At 38.9% G+C, this 18513-nt stretch overlaps 1 protein-coding gene across 3 annotated transcripts; it reads right to left on the reverse strand.

The window, feature by feature from the left end:
• Window positions 1-2827: 2827 nt before the first annotated feature.
• Window positions 2828-17351, reverse strand: MSANTD4 (Myb/SANT DNA binding domain containing 4 with coiled-coils). 3 transcript variants are annotated; one of them, XM_023208154.2, is made up of 3 exons: window positions 17258-17351; window positions 5364-5979; window positions 2828-5024 (listed from the first exon to the last, which is right to left on the reverse strand). In XM_023208154.2, exons 2-3 carry the CDS (start codon window positions 5823-5825, stop codon window positions 4449-4451), a joined length of 1038 nt encoding a protein of 345 aa, XP_023063922.1. In that variant the 5' UTR covers window positions 5826-5979; window positions 17258-17351; the 3' UTR covers window positions 2828-4448. The 3 variants fall into 3 exon arrangements, with proteins under 3 accessions (XP_023063922.1, XP_023063923.1, XP_023063924.1); XM_023208155.2 differs by having other exon boundaries at window positions 16901-17351; XM_023208156.3 differs by having other exon boundaries at window positions 16023-17300.
• Window positions 17352-18513: the final 1162 nt, after the last annotated feature.

The following is an 18513-nucleotide window of genomic DNA, read 5'->3' on the forward strand; positions in this document are numbered from 1 at the left end:
AAAGTGTAATGTTAAAACAAATGTAGAGCAACACAGTAAAAATCATTTTGGATTCAAAATGAAAATGTTAAGGACAGAGAGGTAGAAAAAGGTATCTATTCAAAATAAAATATTCTGGAAGCATTATGATCTGCTTTTATATATACAGGATAGAGGTGACAAAGCATGAAGTAGTAGAAAAATGAACAGAGAAGCAGCAAAGTAATATAAAATGGACAAATTAGGCAGAAAATGAAAGAAGTGAAGCAGAAATTCCCTTCAATTACAAAGACTAAAGTGTTTAATTTAGAAGAAAAAGCCTGAGAGAACACTATATATTTCTTTTCTGCAAATTTATGGTCCCTTCCTTCTCCCAAACCAGCCATTTCTACAAAACAGATGGAAAGGTGCTCCTTACAATAAGGATACCCATATAATTCAAAGTCCTTATCAGGGCACTTTTGTCTAGAACTAACCAGATAGAATATCAGAACCACTGGTATAATCACAGTATCCCAGGCAAACCAGAGTGAAGATGTGGTAGACTGATTGCAAAAATGGCCACAATTCCTCAGCCCTCCCTGTATCCCATTTTTTTCGTTTCTTTTTTTTTTTTTTTTCTTGAGACAGAGTCTCGCTCTGTCACCCAGGCTGGATTGCAGTGACGCAATCTCGGCTCACTGCAAGCTCTGCCTCCCAGGTTCATGCCATTCTCCTATCTCAGCCTCCAGAGTAGCTGGGACTACAGGCACACACCACCACAGCTGGCTAATTTTTTTTTTTTTTTTTTTTTGTATTTCTAGTAGAGATGGGGTTTCACCATGTTAACCAGGATGGTCTCCAACTCCTGACCTCGTGATCTGCCCACCTCAGCCTCCGAAAGTGCTGGGATTACAGGTGTGAGCCACCGTGTGCAGCCCCTGTACCCCATTTTTACCCAATTTCACAGTTCCTCTTATCAGTAGGTGGATTCCATTTCCCACCCCTTGACTCTGGTCTGGCTCTGTGATTAGTTCTGGCCAATCTGGTGTGGCAGAAGCATAACGAAGTGCTAGTTCTGAGACTTGGCCTTGCCACCTTGAACACCTCTGCTTTCTCTCCTCTGTGCTTGCCACCTCCATTAGAACAAGCCCAAGCTACCATGGCTATAGGATCAAATACCATAGGGAGAGCTTAGCTCCACCATTTACCACCCCCTGCCCTTCTGTTATTTAGCTAACCCCAGAAGTTGAACCACATAGCCAACCTGCAGCTGACACTGAGAACCCACCCAAGAGCAAAACCACTCAGTTAAGCTGCGCCTCATTTCCTCTAAAATTTTGAGCATAATAAATGGTTGGGGTTTCCAGCCATCAAATTTTTGATCAGTTTGTTACACTGTAGTAGCTAACAGATACACTCACTATGAGTGTCCCTGACACCTCAGAAGTACAGCAACAGTGTTTCCTACCGGAATGAACCAATCGAACCCAGCTGCACCTAAAGCAGGATTAAGAAATCCAAGGCTCTTCAACCAAAGCCCTAGAAGATATGCTTCTTTTTAGTTTCTTACTTCCAGGCCTTTAAGAGTGCTCTATCCAAAAATAATTATTAGCTATTTTCATGCTTTGCCTAAGAAATTAAAAGCTGACCAGACATGGTGGCTCACACCTGTTATCCCAGAAGTTTGGGAGGCAGAGGCGGGTGAATCACTTGAGGTCAGGAGTTCAAGACCAGCGTGGTCAAAACAGTGAAATCCTATCTCTACAAAAAATACAAAAATTCACCTGGCATGGTGGTGGTGGTGATGTTTGCCTGTAGTCCCAGCTACTCAGGAGGCTGAGGCACGAGAATTGCTTGAATTTGGGAGGCAGAGGTGCAGTGAGCCAAGATTGCTCCACTGCACTCTAGCTTTGGTGACAAAGTAAAATTCCGTCTCAAAAAATCTTGGATCTCAAATCCAACATTAATACCACCTTTCACTTAGGTAGTATTTTATAGTTTATATATTTAACAGATACCATTTTCTTTAAAAAAACAAAACAAAAATCTATGTAGCACAGGCAGAGTACGTATCATGCCCAGGTTACAGAAGAAACCAAACTGAAGAGCAAGTTAAATGACTTTTGCAAATAGCAAATGGCAAAGCTACAATACTTATAACTATACCTACAAACTTTCACTACTTTTCTTTAGAGCTCTTATGCTAAAATCTTGGGTCAATATTGGTATGTAATTTTTAAGAAAGATGGTTAATTAAATCAATGAGGCTTTTTGTTGCTGTTGCTGTTATACGGGTGGAAATAACATGATGTATTAGTCTGCTTTCACGCTGCTGATAAAGATATACCCAAGACTGGGCAATTTATAAAGAAAAAGATTTAATGGACTCACAGTTCCACGTGGCTGGGGCGGCCTCAAAACCACGGCAGAAGGTGAAAGGCATGTCTTACACTGAAGCAGGCAAGAGAGAAAATGAGAACCAAGAGAAAGGGGTTTCCTCTCATAAAACCATCAGATCTTATGAGACTTACTTATTCACTACCATGAGAACAGTATAGGGAAACTGCTCCCATGATTCAATTATCTTCCACTGGGTCCCTCCCACAACACATGGGAATTATGGGAGCTACAATTCAAGATGAGATTTGGGTGGGGACACAGCTAAACCATATCACATGAGTTAGATCTCAAGGGTTCTTTTGAGGAGCAAATAACGTATACAGCATACATGGCTCAATGTCCAGCCAAAATGTTAGGCCTCTGTCCTCATTGACTGTGATAGGGTTCTCTTCTAAGCTTGATAACCTCTACCCTTAGAGCACTAAGTATCATTTGCAATTACAAATTCTCAGATGGTATAGGCAAATTTATTTCTACGGTAGAAGCATTTATTTCAGATATAGAAAAATAACACTATTTCAAAGTCAGAGTAAGTAAACAGAAGTATATTTTTTCCTTGCATACCCATCCTCAAATGTCAACATACAGTTTCCAGCCATTCTTACAAGGAACAAATGCAGAATCAAGGTAATAACTGTCAACAGAAGAGCTGTGTTAAAGCTACATATCAACCTTGAAAATCAGAAAACACAAAGTGATCTAGTGCAGAGATTCTCAACTTTAGTGTGCATCAGAATCACTTGGATTGTGGAAAACGCACCTTCAGAGAGCTGAAGGAAAATCATCAGGTCAAGCAAGCTCTTGGTCTCAGAATAAATATCCAAGAGACTAAAGATACATACTTTGTTCCTCAGGGAAGGGGGAAGGACAGAATACACTACAATATAAAAGATCAGCCATTTACTCTGTGTGACTTCTCTGGGCTTCAGATTCAGGAATAACGACAGATACAACTCTCAAGAATTGTTCTACATACTGGGTTAGATAGTGTAATAAGTGCTTCTCCAATCCATAATACATAGCTACTATCATTACTTCAACATCGTCATAATTATTTGATACAGAGTACATCTTCCCCCACCCGCCGCCCACTCCCAAATGGCTGCTATTACTTATTTTAAAAGTCAAATAATCAGTTATTGGGTTCAAACTCATGGACTACAAATACCATTTTTATACTGGTATCATTTTTACTAGCTTCAACTACTCACTTATAAGATCTCAGTACATTACTGAAATGACAATTTTCGTACCCAAACTAAGACAATGACTGAAAGAAAAGGAACTAAAGCTTTAAAATTGTGTCTTGCTTCTAAAGCATTAATAGTGAGATAAAGAATTCGTTTCAAAGTGACCCACTTTAGATAATCTCTGATGTTCCCTGTATTGTTTTCTGAATCTGAGAAGGCTATTTATAGATGGAAACATGGGAATAAAATACCTATAATCTTCATCACTTCCTATATTCAATATACTACACAGTAACATTTCATAGTTAAAGTTTTTGGCCATTTAAGCACCTACCCACATAAATATCTGAGGTTTTAATATTCTAAAACTATAAAACATAGCTATAGAGGTACACAGGCTAGGACAGGGTTTCTCAACCTCAGGACTAATGATATTTTGGGTCGGAAAATTCTTTACTGAGTGTGTGTGGGGATTGAGGAGGTATGCACTGCACAGTAGCAACCTTCTCCCCACCCTAGTTTTGACAACCAAACATGTCTCCAGACATCACCAAATTGGTCTTCTGAAGGCCAAAATCTACCCCAACTGAGAACTTCTGGGCTAGAATTTTATATAGACATAATTGTAAACTCTGGGTACACAGACAATACAAGACTCTATATAATATTATAAGGTAAAGAATCCAGCACAGTACATTTCTGCAATACTGTTTACACTAGGGCACAGTTTTTATATACTACTTAGGCATACAGTTATCTACATATAACTTTTTCCTACTGAACACTGATATTAGACGAGAAAAGAAACCACAGCTAATCCAGCAACCATCATTATATCACCTGATATGAGAAAAATCTACAGTTTTCAAACATTTGCTAAATGGAAGCCTGGAAAAATCACTGCAAGTGTCCTTCTTTCTGAATTCGAAGTCTGTCTTTCTCTACTTGTAAGCGTTCCTTTTCAATCTGCAGTTTCTCAGATTCAAATTTTAAAAACTGCAGTCTATCCTTTTCCAGTTGCAAGCGTTCTCGCTCAAGCTTTAACTTCTCTGTTTCTATGTCCTGTGGTTGAAGCATGGATTTTTCTCCTTGACCAAGTTCATTTTCCAAGGACGGTTTCTCTGAATTGACTATCTGTAACCTCAACTTCTCTCTTTCAATCTGCAGCCGCTCCTTCTCCAGCTGAAGCCGCTCATGTTCCATGTCTAAATGCCGCAGCCTCTCTTTCTCGATTTGTAGGCGTTCCTTTTCTACCTGCAGTCTTTCAGCCTCAATATCCAGTCGTCGTTTTTCTAACTCTAGTTTCTGTTTCTCAATATTTACAAGCAAATGAGGCTCATCATATGCAGATCTAGATGGTGTTGAGTTAAGGGTAAAAAACTCATCAATGTGAGGGAAATCGGGAAGTTCATTTTCTCTCCTGGAATCTGGTATGACGGATGACAACATTTCTTCCTCCTCCTCAATTTCAAACTAAGAGCAAAGAGAAAAGCAATTTTCAGTATTGATTGCTACTTTGTAGCAATTTGTCTAAATATTTCTTAAAAGCTTTCTGCATTGTTTGGCGAAAATAATTTGAATTCTGAATACCATTTACACTGAATTACTTGATGTCTGTAATACACATAACCTAGGTAATTATATTTAGGTGGGAAGAAAAGTATTAATGCTGTAAAGAGAAAAGCAGAATGACTTGTTATGTACTATTTTTAAATAAGCTTGAAAATCTAGGAAGGAGTTAACAGTTCCTGAACAATAATCTCCCACATCAGAATTGAAAAGATTAAAAGGGGTACAGAGGCTAATACTCACTTCAGGACTCTGCGGATCCCTTTCTTCCTCTTCCACCTTGACCTCAGTTAAGGATCCACCTGCATCCCTGAAATCTGCCACATTCTGCCAGTCAAAATTTGCATCATTTCGGAATCCAATCTTTTCATCTATCTCTTCAGTGAGAGAGTCATCTAAATCAGAGGAGGGAAGGGGAAATCCCGAACCGACCAGCTTAATGTTGGCCTTCATCCTCTTTCTCTTCATAAGTGCTCGCCAGTCAAGGTACCTTCTTTTCACCTCTGTCCCTGTCCTCTGTTCTCCTTCTCCTACAGCATTCACACACTGTGCAATCTCTTCCCAAGCCATTCGCTTCATCACGTTAATTGTTGTATTGAGCTGTTTGGAAAAAATGACTTCTTTCCTTTTTGTAATTTCTTTCAAAAGGGTCTGAGTTTCTTGAACACTAAAATTGCTTTTCCTTTTTCTTTTCAACTGCTTCATTTTTAACTTCAATGCAGTTTTTATAATAAGAGAAGATGTGAAAACAATTTGAGGAATGCTGCAAAGCACAAAAACCAAGGATAATTCTTTGCTGGCACTTAATTCAAATCATTGTCTTCCATTCATCTAGTGGCAGAGGCAGTCTGGATAATTCCTAAAAGGAAAAAAGTACAAGCAATCAATCAATTTGCAACTTCTACAACATACTTCAAACTAATGAACTATATAATTTTTAAGAGAAACAAAAAACAACCCTCTAAATACAGCTTAAAATTGTGTACTTTATCTTTGCCAGTACCAACATAGTTCAAATTGCAACCTTCTCCCCACTGGAGTGCTGCAAAGGTTCCCAACCAGTTTCCAGTATTCCCTCCTGACTCCCTTCCTACTGCTTCAGCTCCTTCTCCCACAAATTCTCCCTCTCTCCTCCAATTGCACTGGCCAGCTTTCAGCCACCAATTCCTGTTAAGCTCTTTCTTGGTTCAGGGTCTTTGTCCACACTGTTCCTACTGCCTGGAAAATAGATTACTCCCTTCTTGGTCTACTTAATTCCTCTTCATCCTTTAGCTTGCAGATTAAGTATTCATTTCTCAGGGAAGCCTTTCCTGATAAATCAAATTACTTCAGCATAAAATTTGCAGTACTTTTCCTAGACTGAATTTTATACTTGTGCTAACATACAGCTCAGAGTCTGTCCCTTTCCCCAGTTCACTGCCAAGTTTCACAAGGGCAGGGATGTTTCCACTGGCCATCACCTCCCCAGAGACTAGCAGAGATCCTGGCACATGGCAAGCACACCATGAATATGTTTTGAATGAATGAAAGGGTGGATTTGCCAAAATAATCATTAGTTCGAGATATCTAAAAGAAAAAGTACACTTTGCAGAATAATTTTAGAGGAAACTGAAAGGCTGAGCTGCAAAATCAATAAAACTCAGAAACCAATTTGAGACAATGTAATCTGATCAAATAAATGTCAACTGCCAACTACCTACATTTTACTACTTCACAAATTCAAACTCATTTTAAGGTTAATAAACCAACATAGAAACCCTAAACTTGGAATATAATTTCCTGAAACAATGAAAGTATTGTAGGAATATGACAAAATTAAAGGGGTAACCAAAAAATGGCAAGGATTTTACCCAGCCATCCCACCTAATTAATCATGTAAGTAAAAAGATCACCAAAAAAGATCAACAAAAGAAAATGATCACCCAAAAATAAAAAGGAAAAGATCACCAAAAATTTTTTTTAGATTCCTAAACCTTTCAATGACTGGGGCACATTGTATGATTTGCCCTTGTAATTCCGTTCCTCACCCCATCCTCCCCTCCCTTAAACCACCTAAACAAAAGCCCCTAACATCAAACAAAACCAGGCTGGACTATATTTTTGTTTCTAATTAAGGCTCTTAATTATGTGCCTTTCTTTGGAGAATTTCTCAGCAGTACTTTGTATGTTTCTGGGCCACTTTAATTGTAGAGTTGAAGATCACAATATAGGAAAGTATCTATACTTGGAGTCTCTATTAAACAAATTTTAAAATATCCATGTGGCAATATCTGTATACAGATTTTGAGTGGAAAAGATCCTCTCTTGAAAGCGCTTCTTCTAGAAATGAGACAGTGTTTCTCCAATTTCCAGACTCGCAGGTTATCAGACTGTCAAAGAAGGTATTACCTGAAACTTGTCAGACGTGTAAACTTTTTAGGCTCCTCTCCAGACCAGGAACTCTGAAAGTGGGACCTAGCAATCTGTGTTTCAATAAACCCTCCAGATAACTCTAACTCAAAGATAACTCTTTGAAACCCTCTGTGCTAGACCCACACTAGTAGAACAGATGCTTCACATGCCTGACTCTCTTACCTACCTTGAATTCAGGCCTTACATAAGTGCATATGGTGGAATCTAAAGCATATCCACAATCCTCACCGCAATGGGTTGGGGGAGTGTAGTTTTTTGTGCTAGCTAGCCTTTGCATTACTGGAAAGCATACTAGGAGGCTGGAACAGATGCTGAGTGAGTCAGGGACTCGATTTTCTCATAGCGACAGAAAATGTGGTCATTTACCAAAAAGGTCCCAGTGTCTCACACAGTATAGTACATATTGCTTTATTAATATTGATTTAACTGAGGAGAAGTGGGATAGATGTCAAAAAAGCATTTTGACTTGGAAAAGAGATTTTAAAAGATGTAAGGGGAAACCGGGCTCAGAAAGAGTAAGGGGTACCTTACACAGATCATGCTGTCTGACTTCAAATTCACTCACTGATAACTGCTCCAGAGCTGACTTTTCCTCCCCTATAAAATGTGAAATGGGATGACATTACCAAGATCCCTTCCAGCCCTATCACTGTTTGACCTTAAACTTTTCCTGTCAATATGAAAAAAAGTATCAAAACATCCATGAAGTTCCAAGTCCTGTCATTTAAATCCCACCATGTCATTATATGGGAGATACCAGCCTTTCTATTTATAAAACAAGATCCAGAGAGGTTAATTTGCCCTCAACACAGCCTATTAAATGGCAAGACATTACAACCAGGTTCCCTCACGTCATGTCTACTTCGACTTTATTAGCAGCTTGTGGTAGCTACTTGGGAAGGGGAACATCACACATTGTGGCCCATCATGGGGAGGGGGGAGGGGGGAGGGATTGCATTGGGAGTTATACCTGATATAAATGACGAATTGATGGGTGCTGACGAGTTGATGGGTGCAGCACACCAACATGGCACAAGCATACATATGTAACAAACCTGCACGTTATGCACATGTACCCTAGAACTTAAAGTACAATAATAAAAAAAAAAATATGTTGCTGGCCAGGCGCAGTGGCTCATGCCTGTAATACTAGCACTTTGGGAGGCCGAGACGGGCGGACTGCCTGAGCTCTCAGAAGTTCAAGACCAGCCTGGGCAACATGGTGAAACCCCGTCTCTACTAAAAATAAAAAAAAATTAGCTGGGCATTGTGGTGCACACCTATAATCCCAGCTACTCGGGAGGCTGAGGCACAAGAATCACTTGAACCCCAGGAGGCAGAGGCTACAGTGAGCCGAGATCATGCCACTACACTCCAGCCTGGGCGAAAGAGCAAGACTTTGTCTCAAAAAACAACAACAAAGTGTTGCTAAGGTAAGTTTTGAGATGTCATTTAGTAAAAGATTTTCAAAAGGAGATTCTTATCTATGTGGAAGGTCCAGATAAAATTCTTTATATTGGCAGAAAAGTTCCTCAAAGCTTCAATCGGTTACATTTCCTCTACCTCCTGTTAAAGTAAATTAGAACAGAGACCTGGCCTGAAGAATCCCTGAGCAGACGAAACCAGTTAGGCCTCATAAGTGACTTTAATTTTGCTGGATTTGCAAACATATGCAACACTTAACTTGGGCTATATTTTTGGTAAATTCTTATATTTTTTTAAAAAAAGAAACTTAAGACTAAGCAAACAGAAGCCGTCAACTAACTTACGTAACTAGGGATCTTCCAGCAGGATAGATAAAATTAGATAACCTTATAACTGTAACCAATCAACTATTTTCTTTGCTTTACTTCTGTTAGTCCTATAAAGCCTTCCTGCCTTGCATTTCCACTGCAGAGCTCCCAGACCACTTCTGGTTTGGAGCTGCCTGATTCAAGAATCACTATTTGCTCAAATAAACTTGTTAAAAGTTATCATGTCTCAGTTTACCTTTTAACACATGGTTTCTTTTCTCTTACTCTGTCTGCCAATTTAAACTTTCCATTAGTGTGAAAAATAGTTCTACTGTAATTCACAATACAAACAGCATCTTCTACTGAGGCAAAAATACAGCAATTAAGCAAGGCTAAATTGATTAAGAAAACGCCCATCTTTTCTATCATCTTTTCTCTTTTAGACTGAAAAGTGGATGCTAATACCTTATTTTTAAACTTTAATAACAACACATTTCTTATCATCATTGCATTAAACCTTTATGCATTTTTCCTTTTCAAGCTCTCGGTATTCATTGTTCAGCTGACTTTGTACGTGTCTAATAATATCACCAAAAATATGCCCATCACCACATTTTTGTTTCCAATCACTCATGTGGAATAACCATCTCCTGAACTGCCACTTGCTGCTGAAATAGAGGTCAGAGAACTAAAAATTCAAAACAGCTGAAACGAACTCTCAAGAAATCGCTGTCAATTTCACATACCCATATAAAAGGGCAAAGTATACAAAAACAAAAAAAAGAAGACTGCAAGACAACTATTTCTAAAGTAGACTTACAGACTTTCAAAATTTCTCAAGAGAAATTTAATGATAAAATTGAAATCCACAAAACTGGAATGTATAATCAACAGCAGCACTCTTGATACTGCCCTAGAGATATACTCCCCTTACAGTCAAATGTAAACCTTTTATCCTCTAGAATATAAGGAAATAATATAAGCAAAGGTTATCTATAAATGGAAACATCAAAAGAGGTAGTGTGTGTAGTAATGAGCACAGATTCTGGAGTCAGACCACCCAGGTTCGAGTCCTGGCTCTGGCAATTCCTAGCTGTGTGGCCTCAGTTACTTAACTTCCCTATGCGTAATTTTATTTGTAAAATGATAAAATAACATTACTTCATAGAAATACTATAAGGATTAAAGGACTTAGTCAAATAAAGAGAACAGTTCCTGGTGCACATTAAGCACTATTACGTATTTGCCACATCAAAGGCAGAATATTTAAATAACTTTGACAAAAGGAAACAGAAAGGTCACAATAATACTGGAATTGTTCTAGTTCCTAAGTTGAGGGATAGGTCCGTGGGTCTTTATTATTATGCTTCATAACATATACACTTACATTAGGAGTGTGGTGGAGCCTACCCATGAGAGTTTTCAAGAATCAATTGGGGACATCACTTTCCACCTCCACATTCAGCCATGTCATGTTAGGAGCTAAAAACTGGCCAACACGGCACTTACTAATACTACAGAATTGTCAAATTAGAACTTTTTTTTTTGAATGGGCAGGGAGCTTTCCATTAGAACACTCCAGCTATATTATTTTTGCGTGTATCAAATATTATCTAATAAATAAAAGAAAGTGAAATGTTTTAACATCTGATCCCAAGGCAGTTTAGTGAACACTGTAGAATGCTTATAATTTTATTTTTAGAGATAGGGTCTCACTCTGTTCCCCAGACTGGAGTACAGTGGCTCAATCATAATTCACTGCACCCTCAAACTCCTGAGACCCAATGATCTTCCCGTCTCAACTTCCTGAGTAGCAAGGCAGGTGCACCACCATGTACAAATAATTTTTAAAGTTTTTATATAGACAAGGTCTTGCTATGTTGTCCAGGTTGGTCTTGAACTCTTTGACTCAGGTGATCCTCCTGCCTTAGCCTCCTAAAGTGCTAGGATTACAGGTGTGAGCCACCATGCTCAGCCTATAACGCTTGTCATTTTAGAGGATCACATTTAATTAATACTCTGGCGTAACATTCCTATGTAATTCAAATAATCCAATAGGGTGGGCAAGCATTCGGCTTTCCTCTAGAGGTGACTGAAAATATTCATGAGGTTCCATGTTTATAAGCCACAATATAAAAAACTGAAGCAAACTGATTTATACATATCATTAAACTAGCCCCAATATGCTGCTTCTTAGCAGCCTATGTTGCAGGACAAGTGAAAGAATTCTTGGTCAAAACTTGGTTGTTTCCTTCTCCAATTTGCCCCACCTCTAAGGACCTAGGAGATAGTAGCCTATCTGCTCTAAAAACAGTCTCTTCAATACCTGGCACTGTGCGTAACAAATAGGAGGAGGTAAAAATATGAACCCAAAACAAGAAAATGATAAAGGGATGGGAAAGGGTATAGAAAGAGAAACAGAAACTATTTCAAGGAAAGTAAGCCAGGAAAACTGAAGTTTCCATAGGCACACAAAACAGAAGCTTATAAGAAAACAGAAGCAAGTCAACATAGGCAAGAAGCAGTTAGCTTATAAGTGAAGAAGAGATGTCCGCCCTGTAACTACACTAAACAATGAAACAGTTAACAGGTTATTCAAAATTCTGAAGAAAAATCTTCAGTTAACAGGCTATATTGCTAGTCAGGCATATTGACCAACCGTAAAAAAGGACATTAAAAAAAATAAAATCAGCACATTTGATGTTCTCAAAAACAGAACAGAGAGCCAATGATATATTCCACCAAATCAAATGCCTACATGTGATAAAGATACAAAATACACAGAATGTTTCAGGGCATTTACATAGCCTTTTGAGCCATTTAAAAATCACTATCACATTTTTAAGGTAAAAGCATGGTAAAAATAGAAATGTTTATCAAAAGGGGACTGGATGAATCAACTATTAAGTCACATAATGGAATATATGCAAAAAATGTCATGTTAGAGTATGGATGTCTTAGCCCATAATCCCCATGTAGATGCTATAGTTGACGCAAGCCAACAAAATTGGCAAAGGACATGCATCTGTCTGTGTGTGTACATACATGTTCACAGATCAACGTAGGAACATTCGCAGACACAGAACATCCTATGCTCTACAACAGGTTCATTAACTCTGTCTACCACCAATCTGGGGATCATGTGCACGGTCATTTCTGTCTCAGCCATATGGCTGTTTCTTAGCCCACAGCACATTTATTTCATTTTACTTTGAGGTCAACATTATATTAAAAATCTACTTATGAGAAATTTTTATTATAGACAATTACATTATTTAAAGTCCCATATTTTTTTAAAACAGCAAAATATACACACAGAAAATCTAAATAAGAGTATAAATTCACAATGAAGTGAAAAATTTCTACCACCAATGTAACTATTATCAGCAATTTCTTGAAATTCTTTCCAGAAAAATCATGTTTATAATAGTATGTAAATATTTATGGACAAATTATACATATTACATGAATACATACTAATTCCATCACATACGTTAAAAAGCTATGTCTGTTGAAAATGTTAAGCGATAAAAAAATTAAAGAGAATTTATTGAAAACAGAGAAATGACCTGCATATGAGTGATTCTAAAGGACAAATGAAGAGCCAAAGTTGGAATCCACAGTGAAAAATAATAAGAAACGAAGAAAAATTATACAATTGAAAAAAATTATTTAGATGTTGCCAGAGTTGTGTCTCTCAAACTATACCATGTATATGAATCAACTGGGGACTCTGTTAAAATGCAGATTTTGATTCAGGTCTGCAGTGGGGCCTGGGAGTCTACATTTTTGACAAATGATGTCCTCAGACCGCATCTTGAGTAGTAACAGTCTAGGCTAGAGCAGCACTGTTCAGTAGAAATACAATGTAATCTACACATGTAATTTAAAATTTCCTAGTGATCCCAGTTAAGTAAATATGAAATGAAAAGGTGATTAATATTAACAGCTTTTATTTCACTCCATATGCTGTATAGTCAATATATTATTTCAATATGCAATAATATAAAAATTATCAATGAGAAATTTTCCATTGTTTTCTTTTGCTGTCATTAGAATACAATGTGTACTTTACAGTTACAACACATCTCCTTTTGTATTAGCCACACTTCAAGAACTCAATAGAACATGTATTCAGTAGCTAATCTACTGAAAAGTGTAGGTCTATAGCACATCAAAATAACCTAAAGAGCTTTTAAAAATACCTATAACCAGTTCCCATCTCTGACCAATTAAAACAATCTTTGGAAAAGGGCCAAGAATTCAGAGTTTAAAAGCTCTCCAAGTGCTTCTCATTTGCAGCCAGGATTGAGAACCACCCAAATACAGAATCAATGTTAAGAGTTTACTTGCTCCAATATGTACAGAAAGGCAAGGCAGAGAGCAAATGGTGTAGCTAAGAAATTTCCTTTCAGAGATTATTAAAAAAAGACCTCATCCGCCACAAAAGACTTATAATACAGACAAAGCTGGTTTATTTATGAAAAAATATGCCTAAGAGAATGTTATGTCAAATGCAAGAAGAATATGCTAGTTGTAAGGACCAATTCACACTTCTATTTGTTGGAAACACATCAAAGGAATGAATACAAGCTTAGATGATTTAGACTTAAGAAGAAAAGGATGGCTGTCTTGAAAACCAAATTTTCTTCTAAGTAGAATGTCTTTAGACACCTATCCATAACTTCATTAAGAAAAAGTATGACTGAATTAGGAGTATAAATCAGGAACATGCATTATTAGATGAAGTAATTAGGATACTGTCTCATTCAACAGATATATACTGAGTGTTTAAAACCTTTCAAGGCTTTCCATTGCACTTAAGAGGTAAGTTTACTCCCCTTGCTCTTCCTCTCTTCCTATTGTAAACCCTATCTGAACCCTACCTTTACACTTTCCTATCTACCTTTTCTGGTCTTATCCATCACCTCCAATATCAACTCCCAACCTACTTTCCCGATCCACCTTCCCCATCAAACGTGTACTCACAAGTAGGTGGCACACAAACACAATACCGGTCATTTTGAAATCCCTCTAAATTCTAGATCAGTGCTGTCCAGTAGAAATATAAGAGCCCTATATGTAATTTTAAATCCCCAAATAGCCACATTAAAGCAGTAAAAAGAAACAGGTAAAACTGAGTATTTTATTTAACCAAATATATCCAAAATGTTATTTTGAAACGTAATCAATATAAACAATTATTGAGATATTTTACATTCAGTAATGTAAGGCTACTGGCTACCATACTGGACAGCACAGCTCAAGCCATCATGGTCCCCGACCTTGGACTATCACACATATATTTCCCCCGGTCATCTTCCCAAATTCCATGGTGTCTGCCTTTTCGTCAGGCCAATGCCTACTTATTATCCTTCAGCACTCGGTTTAAATGTCTTCTGTTCCAGGACCTCTTCACTGTTCCCATTCATCTAAGTCTGATGTCCTCCCTATGTGCTTCCACTATCAGCTTTATTACACCACTGATTTACATTAATAACAATAAGGGATCAGATATGAATATATTATTCCTGCTATCAAATAATTTACAACTTAGTAAAACATAGATGCATAAAAAAGTACATAAACAAATTGTAATGAAGTCTGTAACCTGAAGGTTGTAAATACAGACTACCTAAGGTTGTATGCCAATTCCACCACTTAACTAGCTCTGTGATCTCCAGCAAATTACTTAACCTCTTAAACTTGTTTCTTCATCTATAAATGGGAAAAATAATAAGACTAATACTCATGATGCTTTGAAGATTAAAAGAGATAATCCGATTAAGAAGCTTGTGATGCCTACGATATAGTAAGCCCACAAATGTCAGCTATTATCCATTGCCCAGTACGGTATCTGAACATAATTAACAAATATTTCTTCACTGGATGAATAATGCAAATATACAAAAACTACAATAAAGAAATACTAACAAAATACTCTGGATATTCATAAGAAAGACAAATCTTTGATGGGATCAAGGAAGGTTTTGAGTCGGAATCAGCATTTGATTTGGGTCTTAGAAAACAGACTAAGAAGGACAGAAATAAAAGAAAGAAAGGAATTAAAACTGGAAAATTAGGATGGTGTGAGAGAGAAATCTTACTAAGCAAATTCTGGCTTAGTAAGACCTATTCTTTGCTAAAAAATGAACTGAAAGAGACAAATATATCTGTGAAAGTTTTTTTTGAAATTCAAGCAGGCTACCATTAATATGGAACAACTGTCACTGTAGTAACATATAAATATATAATCAATACAAGTATATAATAAAAACAATTGAAGTTGTCAAGAGAATCCAAATTTATGCAGATATCCACCATAAGATTTTGCTCTTAGAATTTGAGATCAATTTAGAAATTGCACTGTTGTAACTGTATTGGTACATGGTAGAAACAGCAGTCCTTTTGAAGTACCACTGAGTCAATATATTTTTAAAGTTTGGCAGCAGCTGTTGCTATTGGCAGGGCCTATTTTTTACCAACAGTTCCTAACCCCATACCTCTAACTTACAAAGTGCCATCCCGTTGTCCCTAACTGACCTATTCTGAACTGATGAACTATTTCATTTAATAAAATGGGCTTTAATACATTTTTAAACTGATTGAAACTGATATTGGGATGCACCTTAGATATCCAGTTTTGGCTTAATTGTGTGAAAATCTTCTTCTAAAACCTTGATATTTTCTGATTAAGTGCAAGAAAGTGCCAGCATTGATGCATCTGGAGTTGCTGAAGTTCTCTAGATATGCTTACCTGGATAAAAGCCATTTCCAGAAATGTTTGTCTTTCTGTCCTCTCCTTTATATGTTGGTATCCAAGTAACAGAAGCTTGGGGTTTCTATCATCCATTCATTCCCCAGTAATTTTCTCAAAAAATACTTATTGAGCTCCTACTGTGTGCCAGGCACTATTTTTGGTGCTGGGGATATAACACCTCAAAAAATGTGAAAATATGTCATTTTAGATGTCAAACACTATCCCTTTTGTATTGGCTGTCGTCACTCTTATAGCAGAAAGGATTCAACAGCTGCAGTCTCTAAAACTTACAAACCTTCCATGCCCAATCACAGAGAACAGCCATTTTCTAAAATCCCATTTCACAGTCGTTCTTTACTGGTTGGAAATAGGAATGAGACGTAGTTCACTTACGTAATCCTTGTGAAGATGACGTACCGCCAATGGCGTAATATAACCAGGCAACTTTTTACAAGCACTAAAACTTGAGAATGAAGTTCCTAGATAGATACTTCATGATAAGACAGAATTAAGAAGTCTGAGGAAAATCAGACGGTAAGTTACGCATCAAAAAAAATTGAGGGTAAATTAGCTAAGCAGTTCAAGAAGAAAAGCATCACAAATCTACAATATCAACCCCTACCCCAATTCTCTTTAAAGTGTGACTTTCCCCTCCCCTATATTCTTATAGGGGATTCACTTCCCTGCCAAAAAGGATGTTCTTCTCTTAAACTCGTGGTAGGTACATAACAAGTTTACTTCAGGGTCGACGGTTATCAAAGTATCTTTCACCTCCCTCCCGCTGCCTCCTTTGGGACCGTCCAAAAACAGCCCCTGGGAAGAATCGAGTTAGACTGGGCTCCCGGAAAGCCACCCAGGGGAGCAGGGGCGCGCACCTGCCTCGGCCACAATGATGCGGTTGCTGCTGGTAGGAGTCCCGGTGGGAGTCGGGGCAACCTGGAAGATTTCCTCTTGGATATTAAATGAGAGTCCCGACTGCGTGCCCAGAAACTTCTGTAATCTTGTTTCCGTCGCCTGGGCCCTCCCCAGCCTCCCCGGTCAGGCGACAGACGCGCGTGGCGCTTCTCCCGAGCGTGCAGTCCCGCTACGCCGCAGCCCTCGGACCAAACCCAGCAGCAAGCGTTGCGGCCACTTGCCGCTGACCCCTCCGGGACCCTCACCACTGCGAGGGCACCCACTGGTCACGGAGCCACCGCTTCCCTGGCCGCCTCCTCAAGCACAGAACCGCTCACCTGCGACCCCGGCGGCACCTCCCCACCGTCGCCCCAAGGGGGGGTTGGAAAAAAGATGCTTCTTTGATCCCCCGCCCACTAACTGCGCCCGCCCATCTCCTGCCACCCATTGGCTGATGTGGCTGCCGCTCATTTGATAAGGCTCATCCATTGGCTAGAAGGATGTTGCCATTCTGGCTGAGAGCCCGCCCCAGGCCTGGCCTCACAATGGGAATCAAGTCCCAAACCGGTTCCGGGTTAGTGCCCTGGAATTCCGCCCCCTCGTGATTCACCTCCCTCTCTGCACTCCGTCTGTGGTGCGCGGCTCTGTCAGTCAAGTGGACTCTAGGAAGGGATTGGCCCCTAGTGATCCGCTTGCTGCGCTGTTCCAACTGATTGGGGCACTGGCCGCTGCATCTGCAACTACTCTCTTGTCCTTGACCCTCACCTGTTAAAAGGGCAAAGAAGAAGTGGGAACCGTGTGCTGCTTCAGTCGGGTTCCTAGACCAGCATCACCTCCTCGACCAGGCTGCTACCTAATTGGCCTCAGCCATTCCTCTAAGACTGCCCGTGCCGAAGGTCGCTGATGACTTCCATATGGCTAAATCTAAGAGTCACTTCTCAGTCCTTATCATGCTATACTTCTCAGTTTTTTTTTTTTTTTTTTTTTTTTTTTACCATTCTTCACTGTTTCTCCAAATATGTGCTTCTGCTTTCGTCTCTCCTAGTCCTCCTCTATATTCAAGTTTGCAGTTGCTTATTTTCTGCCGTCTCACGTTCAGGTGTTCGTGACTAGTGCACCTTTCTTTCCGCTGACTCTGTCCAGGCCTCTGTGGACTCATCTGAATTCCATCAGTAGTCTCCTAACTGGTCTCCCAACATCCTGTGTGCCGGACTATTTCATTTTTCACCTTGTAGCCAAAATGAGCTGCTTAAAGTTTTTTAGTGGAATCTCACCACTGGTGATACAGTACAAACTCCTTATCGAACCTGAAAAATAAGGCACCTACTTTTCCCTCAAGCTTCATCTCTCAACATCATACCCACTTTTCTTCTTCCTTACCCCATTCTCTTTGCTTCTTTCAGTTCCTGAACTCCTCTACAGTGGCCTGGGAAGTCAGTTGGCATTACTGTGTTACCTCCCTGTTTCTCCGCTATGCCTAGCATTCATTTTAGAAATTCCTTTCTAAAGGAAGGCTTCCAGAATTACCTCCATTCATCCTCTCACCACTTTCAAGCTTTCCCTTCCATGTAGGTTTGCCAGATAAAAATAGGAC

Source organism: Piliocolobus tephrosceles, chromosome 13 (assembly GCF_002776525.5).
Source record: "Piliocolobus tephrosceles isolate RC106 chromosome 13, ASM277652v3, whole genome shotgun sequence".
In the NCBI taxonomy this organism is placed as follows: Eukaryota; Metazoa; Chordata; class Mammalia; order Primates; family Cercopithecidae; genus Piliocolobus; species Piliocolobus tephrosceles.

Excerpts from the sequence above, each read along its gene's own strand:
- MSANTD4 (XM_023208154.2), bottom strand. The coding sequence starts at position 5,825 with ATGAAGCAGTTGAAAAGAAAAAGGAAAAGCAATTTTAGTGTTCAAGAA. Across the intron at positions 5,025-5,363 it reads GGGATCCGCAGAGTCCTGAA|TTTGAAATTGAGGAGGAGGA; the intron begins GTGAGTATTAGC and ends CTTTGCTCTTAG.